The 12,025-nt window shown below is 44.7% G+C and overlaps 1 protein-coding gene across 1 annotated transcript in view; it reads right to left on the bottom strand.

Moving 5' to 3' along the window:
* Window positions 1-9,136: 9,136 nt before the first annotated feature.
* The window catches only part of RIC8B (RIC8 guanine nucleotide exchange factor B), a 37,460-nt gene continuing 34,571 nt past the window's right edge, over window positions 9,137-12,025 (bottom strand). Inside the window, exon 10 of the mRNA XM_082308936.1 lies at window positions 9,137-10,176. Coding sequence (XP_082165062.1) covers window positions 10,065-10,176 — 112 coding nt within the window. The 3' untranslated portion in view covers window positions 9,137-10,064. The remainder of the gene's footprint in view (window positions 10,177-12,025) is intronic.

Raw genomic sequence — 12,025 nt, 5'->3', positions numbered from 1 at the left:
ACAGTCATGGTCTCACCAGCACTGTATGGAGGGGATCAACTCCTTATGGCTAATGGTGCTTTCCTGCATTCCCTGTGCAGGGATTATGGAGCCTCTGCATATCTCATTGGTTTTAACCGTTACACACCATCTCTGTGCTATCTCCAGCACTTTCAGATTGTTTTCCAAATCACGGATATAGACATTGAGTCCCCACAGGTCTTCTAGGAACCTGTTGGAATTTTTCTTTGGATGATGTTCTCCAACAGCAGATACAGCTCAGATACTGCTGAGCTACTTATGGCCATGCTATATGCACTGCACCAACTTTAGCATGACTTTTCTCATAACGTTACTTCTTACTTAAGCAGGGATCATGCATTTCCACCTTTAACCCAGCTTCAAGAGAACCTTTGTCTGTAAAATCATATCAACCCACATCAGTGAACATCTCGGTTATATCACACACACAGAGTTCAGGTATTTTTGGCCTTTTTTTCTCCATTTTTTTCCCAACTATCAACTACAAAGAGGCAGAGGGACTCACGCAGTGAGTCACCATCACAGGCAAGGATGCTTGCTTCCCAAAGTCAAAACAGGGCAGCATCAGAGAAACCAAAGTGCAGGTGAGGAATCTCTTACCTCTTCTGTCCTTGGGCAGAGCTGCCTTTCAGCTTTTCCTCTTGCACATCAGGCACACCAAACTCCACTCTTCTCTAAAGAAAAGCAAAGCCAAACCACTCATCCCACAGCTACAGAAACTCTGGGAGGTATTGACCTCTACTGGTGCAAGGGCTTTACCAATCAAAATCTAGCGGGAATGGTAAAAATTATGAGCTTTTAAAATTCTTCCAAACAGTTACAGAAGGAAATGAGAACTTTCTGTGCCATTTTAATGTCCTCCTGTTTTAGTAAAAATTTGACATGCCTGTTTTATTCCATTTCAGGATTTTTTCTGATTTCCTGATTTTGCCTTGTCTTCATTTACTTATTTTTCCTCCCTCCCATTCTTAGAGAATTTACAGAGGTTAAAAAGAACACATGCAACCAGGCAAAAAAGGACTTGAATACTAAATTAAAAAAAACTCAGTGCGGGCGAGGAATGAGAGAAGTGAGAAGGTGAAAAAAGAAGAGCAGACGGTTCCTAAGAGCAGGACATCCCACCCCAGACTGCACCTCCTCACCCTCCAACTGCAGAAGCAGAGGTTATTTGCAGACTGACTGGCTCTCCTGGCCTCACCTCCTACCAAATCTTTATTTCCCGGAAAGCATATTTCCAGGCCCAAAACAGGTACCAGGAGTGTCTGGACCCTGGTTCTCACCGGGCGGATGCAGAAGCTACAGTGGCACTGACGCAGCCTTACCCGTACTCTTGGTGCGCCTCCGGGAAACACAAGGTATGCTTACAAAGGCATTTTGCCTTAGGCTGGGAAGAACTGTCCTCATCTTCCATAGTTGTCCAAGAAATGACAATGAACAAATGGCTCCCTGTCACTCATTATTTTATTGTGGGTTTGCCTCCATGCGAACAAGCTGCATCATGACCTAGGGAATGAAAACTGCCTGATTTTCGCAGGTTTGCAGGCAACATCATTGCCATTTCCTCACTGCAGTAATTCAAGCTCCCCATCCCTATGCCTCTTACAGCCCTGTTGCTCCTCTCACCGTGCCTCAAGAAGGGCCCCAAGCCTTTCCATGGGGTGCCCAGGTCCCCCATGGCCAGCTGGGCAGGACCTTCCACAGCCCCTTGCGGGGACAGCCCGGGGAGTTTCCGCCTCCCGGCTGGCCATTTGAGGGGTCAATTCTATCTGAAGCATAGGGCTAGGTCCTAACATACATTGCTATAAATAAAAGACAGGCCACTAGCTAACAAATAACAAAATCACCACAATCAAAACATCTGCTTATCCTTGGGGTGTATCCTGGAGAGGATGAGCCTCACTGTCGACTCGGCCGCAGCGCTGCCAGGGTGGCGAGGACAGGCCAGCCATTACCCGCGGGGCTTCCCGAGGGCAATGGCCCTTCTGCCTCTGCCACCCCCGGCCTGCTGGGGCATGGCTCCCACCGGCTTTCCCCACCCCAGGGCTCGGGTAGAGCGGTCTCTGCCGGCCTCGTTTCTTGCTTGTACAGGTGGGCCCGTGAAGGGCCGTGTCTGCCATGTTGTGTCAGCCGCCTGGGCCTGGCTCACCGCAGTTAATGGTGGGAGGCCTTGCAGGGCTGCCAGGACACAAAATGATGTTTTTTCCTAGAGCTGCTGTCCCCAGGAAGGGGAAAAGCATCATTTTTTTACCACGGTGCCTCCCAAAGCCATACCAGAGCGGCCCTGGGGAAAATCCCCGTTAAAGCGGGGCATGCCGGGAGCGAGGCCGCAGGGCACCGCTGTGCCGGGCAGGAGCCACGGGGGCAGCCCGGCCCGGCTCCCCAGGGAGCGGCGTTCACCAGCACCCTGCCGGCCGTTTTGTCCCGGCCTTATTTATTTGTTATGAATAATTACAGCTCCCCTTTCCCCTCCCCTCCGGCCTGGGCACAAAGCAGCCCGCTCCCCAAAAGGCAGTGGCATGTAAAAGTTTGCTGTCGCATCTCCATTAAACTGTATGCTCTCCGCCCGCCAGCAATAATGCACTTCAGATAATTCGTTGACGCAATATATTTTCCAGGATAGGCTTTTGTTTTCTTTCTTGGCCGCTCACCCTCTTTCTGTGGTCAGTTTTGCTCATTTCTCTTGTAAGCTGTCTAGAGGCAGAGAAAAGGCTTTCAGTTTTAAGCAGTTTCCTTTTCAGTCCCCCTTTATTGAATTCCAACCTCCATTTTTTTTTTTTTTTTTTTTTTTTTTTAAGCATAGGGACATCATTTATCTTGGACTTTAAGTTGCGGGGGCCTTCAAGGGGCTTCTTTTTTTCTTTCCCAGCTGCATTTGTTGACACACAGTCAATCTGTTTTTTGCCTTCGTTCCCCCTCTTCCCCCCAGCAGGCCATAAAGTATCGACAGCTGTGCCCTTTATTAGCATAGCCATTTTAAGCACAACAAGGGGGAAGAGACTAAATATATTACAGCCATTACCTCTGTCAAAAAGTGACAATTTTAAAACATTTTAGCTTTTCACTGGGAAAGCCGGCAGCACAAAAGAAAGTGCTATAATTTTATTGTAAATGCTTTTTAAATATGGGTCACTTGGCCATAATCAATAGAAAGGATGGAAAAGTTCAAAGCTTGAGAACAGTTCAGGCAGATAGCAGAATTTTTTTTTTTTAAAAGGCTTGTCTTTAAAATATGCTAATTGGGGCAAAAATACAACAGTGAGAAGCATGCAAAATAAGATCTTGTTCCTGGCGGTTTTGTTTTTCGTACAGCTCTGTTCATGCTTTTCCCATCTACTTATAAGTGTGTTTTACAACTTGGATGGGAATTATTCCTCCCCAACAGGGTGTTATGAACATTTCAGGACTGAGAAAATAGGAGGGAATCCAGACAGTCACTACTGTCTTCTCAAAAAGGGGAAAAAAAAAAACACCCAACCCTACTATTTTTCAAATGCCTTTGGAAGCGTGATGTGCCACAGCACTGATTTACCAGGAAAGATCACTTCTTGAGGATAAAATAATCCTGAAGCCTTAGAATCCTGGTGGTTTAGGTTCAGGTTTGGATTCTCACGCTTTCTGTTTTTTATATGGCAGAAACTTGTATTTTAAGCTTCCAGAATGAGGAATTGGCCTTTTTCATTAGACAAGGACTAACGCCCACAGTCAGCATCTGTTACGAGCTCTAAAAGGTAAAAGAGGGCTTACAGATGCCCTGAAGCCTGTGGATCTTGGCTGCTTTTGTTTTAATTTGTAATGGGTTTATCAGGCAAAGAGGAAGGGGCAATCTCAGCAGGGTTTATTTTGAATGGCTTCACCTTCCTCTCCATTGTAACATCTGGGGAGAACTTATATGTCTTTTCTCTCTCTTATCTGTACCTCCCTAATTACAATTTTTGCTCGAGGTTTCACTCTGCTTTTTAAATTTCAGAGCGTATGTAAAACTTGGCTTGTACCGAGGCAAGTTTTTAAACAGGCTCCCAAAAGCAAAGCTGCTTTAAAGGATCTATTTAAGCAAAAGCCCTTGAATTCCACACAATACACAGTACCTATCAACTGTTGCGATGCAGCGTTTGTCTTGGGGTGGTTCCTGGGGGCCCGTATCCCACTGCACTGAGCACTCTCCAAACTTGCAGGAGAGAGCGAGCGAGCGAGCATCCTGCCCTGGGAAGAGTGTGGTCCATGGCAAAGGGGAAACGGGAAGGAATTCTCACCACCCATCTTTTGGCAACCAATTTAGCAGTTAAATGTAACCAGCTGGTCTCCCCAGGCTCCCTCTGTAGTCGAGGGAGGGAAAGCAAAGCTCCTGCAGAGGGTCATTCAGTGCACCCAAATTAGCCTTACTCTGAATTGTCCTCCCTCTCATCCATGACTGGAGGAGTTTGAAGAGACTACCCGGGTAATTTAGCCAGCTAAGATGGGTGGTCTGAATAATTCCTTCCCCACCAACCTCTAAAAGCCTGCCTAGGTACCCCACAGAGATTGGCATGCCGTCGGAGGGATCGATTCCCAAGCACGTCAGCAGTTCAGTAATCTGCGCTCATGCCTGCTCTAGAGAAAGCCAGGATGCTCGAGGAGCTTACTTGATCCTGTTGGACCCTGTAGCTCCCAGTCCGGACAGGGAGCTGACCTGAGCCACGCGCTGTCAGATGGTGACGTTGGACTGGTTGTGGCGATGGTCAGGTTTTGGGGAATTTTTCTTTTTCCCCACCTGTCAGACTGCATCTGCTGTCCTCAAGCCTGGCCAGAGGCCACTGAGATGGGAGTAGCTGCGGGACAGCCTGGCCCTTAGAGGTGTCTAATGGTGGGATTGAAAGTGGCTCCAGTGCTGCATAGACAGGAGACATGGCTGCTCCTACCTCCTTCCCAACGAACGAGTTTGGTCCCTTCTTGTGGGACCCCCTCTTCCTCATCCTCACTTGTACAGAGCGAGGAGTGGGGGCTCGCTCTCAAGAAGGAGAGCAAGTCACAGAGGTACGGGCGCACCTCCAAAACGAGGGACAGACATGCCACAGCCAAAGCATTACCGATTCTTGCAACCAAAGGCAAGATCCTTGCAACCTAATGAACACACTGTCTTCCACGGGGCCAAGTGACAGGTAAAAGCAGAAGATTAACTGGACTCACCTGCAGACAGTGGTGCTGGTGGTGAGAGAAGGAGCCCTGACAAACGCTCAGCTTTACTGCAAGTAGGCAATTACCACCATTTTCTGTGCCACACAGCCACCTGCATCTCCCCCACGCCCCGGGCCGCCCTGCAGCCTGGCTGCCCTGGTTACCCACAGGCAGTAGGAGACAGGGAGGGTGGCCTCCCAGGTCCCACCTCCGCCAGGCAGGGCCCCCGCTGCCCTCGGGTCACCCCCAGGCAGCTGGCTGGCAGCAGGGGTCGGGAAGGAGCGGCAGCGTACCTTTCCAGGCTCCTCTGCCTGCTCTTCAGCCAGCGCTGAGCTGCCGGCGCCAGAGCCGCTTCCGCATTCCCAGGCACACCCGGCCGGAGGATACATGGCAAGGCTAACAGAACATCACTTCCCCCCTGAAATTCCTGGTCTACATATTGCATCACCAGAGTGAGAACACGGATTTTGGAGAGAACCAACTTGGTTCTCTCAATCAATTCTCTCAATCACTTCTTCTCAATCAACCAAGGGGGAGCAAAAGTTTTTGCACGAAGAAACGAGGAAAGGTTCCCTGTCACTTTTCATAAGAGCCAGAGCCATCCAGGTAACTAAGATGTTAACATAAAAAAGATTTTCCTTTGCCAGATTAAATTGTGCGCGCTTTTTTTTTTTTTTCCTGAAAGTGAGCTACATCTTTGTGCTACTACTAAATCATCATTTTTCCATGCTTGGACAGAAAAGAATCTGACCTGGGCTGCTGTTTAACTTGCTGCTCGTCAAAGACCGGCAAAGTCTGGCTCTCAACTGTTTGAACAGTGAAACAGTCTTTTTACAGCCAGCCTTATTTAAGCACAGGGTTTTATTAGCTCTTTTGGGGTAATAAGGTGAAGGACAATGTTGTGGAATGCTCCTTCAGGAGATTTGGGACCTTGTATACTTCGGGGTTTACTTTCCTCTCTCGGACTAGGACGCTTGGCAACCAACTAATACGACAGCTTCATTGTAATATTTTTTTCCTTAAAGTCACCTTTGACAACTAATTTTTCACCCAGATAGAAGAAAATTATTGCTTGAAGAACCATAACAGAAATATACTAGTGGCCAATTTTTCTCTCTTTTCTTTTTTTTTTTTTTTTTTTTTTAAGCCATTGCAGATTTTCAGGTACTTGGAAGAAGTCCAGATATAGGGTAAAAAATCTATTTTGGCCACACACAATATGCAGCAATGTTGTATACTCAAAGCATCAAAGCCAACGTGATTTTCCTCTTTGGCAAATTTCTTTAAAGTTCTGGCAATTTTCTCACAACAACATTTTTAACGGATTGTAAACGGCCCTTTTTCCTGAAAACCACTTTTGGGGCACATAAAGTTTCAATTAGCATTTGAGAATACCTGCCAGGAAGTTTTCATGAACATTTAAACAAATACATCTGAGCTATTTTGCAAAAGAACAAAGTATTCTGACAAATTTCAGCAATTTCCCATCATCTTTTGTTTCATAACTCTAATGAGAAACAAAGAAAAGCAAAGCTTCCAAATCATCGACGAGCTTTAATGAGAACTGTGTTACTTCGGACTGCAGATGCCAAAATAAAGATTGAAACACAAATTTTTGTATTTGCGATTGACTGTGAAAGGCTTTTTGGGAATGAAAGGTACATGTCTCCGAAACCCACTGGCTAACGCTTCTAGTCACCACCAGAAAATCTATTGACATTTTACTCAGAAGAGTTCCTTTTGCCAATTACAGTATTTTCTGTGTCAACTGTGCTCAAATGTTTTGAAGGAAAAATGAAAGCATATATTTATATAATCAAATATCGTTATTTCATATATTACAGAATAGCTGATAGCATATAGGATGTAACGTGTTAGTCAAATACATATATAATGACTCTATCAGAGCTACTGCTAGCAGAGGCAGCAAACCTTTCATCGCTCTCCAGGCTTCAGGCTACCGGGTATTAAAACGTTGCAGGTTGCAGCAGAGTCTCACGGTCACGTCTGAACAGGCGTTTCGGACACTCGTTCAAATGCAGAGACGGCACCTCTGTGCTCTGTTGGGGAGGAAAGAGAGAGCATTCCCCAAGCTGGTCAGGCTCGCCGAGCAGTTTGCCGGTTTAAATAAGGTTCAGTTGCCCAAGGCTCCAGTTTTGGAGGTTCAGCTTTGAAAATAAACTCGGGAGCAAATCCTAATTTCACAATAAACAAACAATTCCAGGGAGGTGTTTTGGTTTTTTTTTAAACCACCAAATACTCACTTTACTTTTCTCCAGACTCCCAATCCGAGAGAAATCTTAACACGTGCGTCGTTACTTTGAAGCAAAAACGCACGTCGCGCAGCACCCAAGGAAGCAGACGCGCCGTTGTGTTGGAGGAACTTTGTTCCGAGACTTTCCCAGATCTCCAGGCGCTGCAGCTAAGGACGGATCTATGTTACCTTTCAAAGATAAGCCAAAAAATCTTGCAGCACCCCTTACGCAAACTGTCACCTCGGAACAAGAGATGCTTTGGGATGCTGCACCAGTGGAAGTTATTAATTTAATTAGATCAACCTGCACTCCCACTACAGGCAACCCAGTTATGAAAATCACGCTTGAGCTAGAGGATTCGGGCAGAACCTTCTATGCTTGGTCTTCGTTTTTTTCTTTTTAACTGAAGCAGCATCTCATGTCTGTAAAACCTACTACGAGCGTGTACTTTCCAAGGTAAACTAAAGAGAAGAGCTGTTTATTGCGACTATTGTTGCCCAGTTGCAACTGGCAGGAGCCAGACCACAAAAGCCTCGTGCTATACCATTTGTAGCGAGGTCCCTGGAGCCATTACTGTTTTGTTCATCTCTTTAGCCAGCTAATTGGAGGAGCACATTCTACAACTTGTAAAGCAACAAATTGAGGTTTTGCTCTTTTTCATGCTCTGTACTCATCCCTCTATAGCAACCCGTATAGAAGCCTATTACTGAAAGAACTGCTTCTCCAGCCCCAAGAAACAGCCTCAGCTGATACCAAGACAGGACTCAGTTCCTCATTAGCAGAGCTAGTTAAGTTTTGCTCCTCAGGGAGGGTTCATAAATTCTTTGCGCTTGCAGTGCACTTAATACTTGCCTGTGCTGGGCTCAGAGTAGTCAGTGGATGATGCTAAACCCAGAATTACATTTTTGAGACGCAGCTTAGACGCAGCTCAGCATACTTTTTGCTCCTGGACAACTCCTCCCTCCCCCTTTTGGATTCATACATAATAGGCATGATTACAGCATTATCAATCCGTTGATGGGTTTGGCTTTGGCTATTGCTATGTGGCAACAGTAGCTGGCTTCCCTTTCCCCCTATGCAAATTGTGATGCTCCATGTGGATGCAGCAGACGATGTAGCCCAAGTCAAGTCATAACCCAAAACATCGATGATTTTAACATTCAGAAAGGTCCCTGCTTATAGAAATGTATAGAATTGATGTCCCCAAGTTCCCTTGTTTGTTTGTTTTTTAAAAAAAGGGGCATTGCTATGGCTGGGCAGTGTCCCTTGGGAAAACAAATTTACTGCTGAGAGACAGCAGTGCATTATTTCTTTTTAGTCCTCTCAGAAGACTAAGGAGACCTGTGGAAGCTCCCGACATGGGAAACCACAGCATGATTCCATACCAAGTCCTCCCTTTACAAGGCCTCTGAACACCAGCCTCCTTAGTTCAGGGAACCAGCGTCAAGTTGTAGGAAACAAACTGGAGAACCTTCACCAGCCTCCGAAAGGTTCACAAGGAGTGGCATGTGTACGCTTCTGAGCAAAATAAAAGGAATTACAAACTAGGACATGGATTATTCTTCATGTAATTCATGCTGGGAGAAACACACAGGGAAAGAAACCAAGCAGGCAAAGAGGCAATGACAGCAGTGCAGCACGCCTAAAACTTTAATCTTTGTTTTTAAAGAGTACAGAGTTGAAAGTGACACTTTCTTCTCCTTCCCACTTTCGCATTCCCTATCCCATTGCTTCCTAAGTTCTCCCTAAAAGGAAGTATTTCTTTGTTGATTAGTTTAACTTCCCTTCAAGTGAGGCATGCCCATTAATCTCCAAAAGTAGGCCCCAATTCAGTAAAACACTTGCACATGCACTTCACTTCAGTCCACTCCCATTCATGGCAACATTTAAGTGTACATACTTCAGCGCTGTTTCGAATAGGGATGTTTTTACTTAACCAAAGACGGGGGGGTGGGTATATTTGTGTGGTCTTAATGGGGGAGGGGAGGAAGGGAGGACATACAACATACATCACCTTGTTCCCAATTTAAAGGTAATTTTAGCAGCAGTCAGGGACTGACACATTGGTAAAATCTTAAGCAGCAGCTTAACCACAGAAGGGTGTAGCAGTAAGAAATCCAATGCAATTTAAAAAGGGCAGATCTGAAATCATTGCTGAATACCAGTTAAAGCAGCTTCACGAGGTCAGTCAGACTTCTAAGTTTAAATACCCTCTGCTCCTAATGCCATTAAGCAAACACGCTTCTTTAATTACAATTATATAAAGGAAGAGACTTGCAAGACAATACAAAAAAAATATCAAGAATGGGAAAACCTACAGAGTTCAGAAAACAGGATTCTGGAAAATTAAAGTGTTTGTATTTTATTTCTACATTGTGGGCTTTCATTTTTTTATCCCTTTGAAATACGTTTAGTTTTAAATTAATAAAGATCAAACTAATGAATCGATATGTTCTTTAAACAAATATAATAAAAATTCAGACATTACACCACAGGACCCATCATTTAAATATCCCAAGAATAGAACAGTTAAAGTGATGCTGGCTAATGTGAGGATAAAATGCCTAGATAAAAGATGTCGTGGCTCTAAGGAAAAGTGTGGATTAGAGGAGAATTGAGAGTGAAGCAGGTGATGCTTTAGTCTGAATCTGAACTGTCTTGCTTGTTGGTATGGTACTGGCTGACTGCTTCTTCCAAAGGAGCCATTGTACCATCCGGCCGCACTCCCATTGGTTTTATAAGCTCATCTCTGTAAGAGATTTAAAAAAAGAATATATATTAGCATATGCACACATATCAATTCACATGTGTATAATACAGTCACATACAGTATATGCTTTAGTACATAATGAGCCTTTAAAAGGAAGTTATTTCTGCTAAAGCCCTCTGTTTTGAAGAAAGAAGAACAAAAAACCTTCCAAAATAGGTGGGAGGGGAAGCGCAGGACAGATAAAGACTTCATTCATGTAGGCCAGACCTACTTAGCCAATTAAAGACACCATGAAAAGTCAGTGCCTAATAGGCTCAAGACAAGGAGCAGGTTCACTGTTTTAGATACACAAAGTAGCTTTTCTTCTAAGAGTTCTCTGACAGCCATTTCTTCCTAAAATTTCACCTGCCATTCTGGCCAATATATGCCCAGGCAATTAAAACAATGATTTGATACATATTCATCTTGTTGAAGGAAATAAATTGGTTACGAGAACAGACCCTGCCTACACTGCTACTAGGGGTGTGTAAGTACTTGTTGATTCATTTAAAAAAAGCCGACTGATTCTAATACTATTGCTTTTGTTTGTGGTAGTTTAATTACAGGATTGACAGCCATTTTAATCTCTTCAAAGCTCCAAAGGCCTCTCAGCAGCTAATCCAATTATATCTACTCCACAAGCTACAGCCTCATCTAAGAGATGATTAATTATTGATTAAGCCAATCAAAAAGTATTAGCAAAGATTTATTTAATCCTTACTTTTTATCACCTCATTTATATGTGGATTATGGCAAAAGCTGTAAGGGCAAAGATAACATTTTGATTTTCTCCTGAAAAAAAAAAAAATGGAGAATACCGCTAAATATTCAGGAGTCACCTTAAATAAAGGAGCGGAGGCTTGATGTCAATTTAGCCCTCGCTTGAAAGGCAGCCCAGTAAAACTGCAGATTTAACACACATATACCACCCTCCCGAGCCACAGACAATAAAACTCCATCACTCAATGGGGAAGGCAAAGGCATTTCACCAGCTCTCTGCCTGGTCTGCACTACTACCCTGGCTGAAAAAAGAAGGGACAAAAATTGCTTACACACAGCTGGCAATCTAACCTTAACACAACCATAGGAAAGGCAAGAAAGGCAACAGCTGAATTACATGGCATGCATATGCTAGATATTGTACAGTCAAGCAGCCGTTAAGTCTACAAGAGTCTTTTTTTTTCTCAGGAGGAACAGAGACCAGCAAGAGAAATGCAGCTATTTGCACCGATGTGGCAATCGGGTACTACGGTGATAAGCTCACAAATCCCACTGCCTGCGGCATTTCAAAACATGAGAAACCGGACCTGGAGAAACTGCTGTGGTTTGGCTAACCAGGCCTGGGTGGGAAGCTGGCGGCCAGGGAAGGAGCTGTAATGTCCATACTCAAAGAGCACAGGCCGGACTCTGCCTCTGTGTGTGCAAGAGTAGGATCTAAACAGACTGGAGATAGCTGGCCATACTTGAGGACTGACAAGCGAGTCCTCTTCCTTCAGGCAATGAGATCTCTAGTATGCAGATTCTGCCCAAATGAGAGCACTCTTAAGTTGACAAGTATCTGCTGGAGATGTGTGCGAGGAGAGATCAAAAGAATACTCAAAATCAGATTTGAAAGGGCTCAAAAAATGAAGACTGCAGATGTAGTGTCCAAACAGGACCAGAACCCTCCCTGCCTGCTGTAGGGGTCCCCCGAAGGCAAAGGCAGAATGCTTTGGAGTTGCATCTAATAGCAGAGACTTTTTTCACATGAAAAAAGCCTATACATCTAAGGCCTTTTTGGCTTCTAAGCTTTAAACACCATAATACAAAACAAGTGTCCTTTGAAATCTGTAATCAGTCTTGTAGCAGT

The sequence above is a fragment of the Platalea leucorodia genome (genome assembly GCF_965183815.1).
Source record: "Platalea leucorodia genome assembly, chromosome: 4".
NCBI lineage: Eukaryota > Metazoa > Chordata > Aves > Pelecaniformes > Threskiornithidae > Platalea > Platalea leucorodia.
The sequence above is the reverse complement of the archived record's forward strand: the minus strand, read 5'-3'. Positions and strand labels throughout refer to the sequence as shown.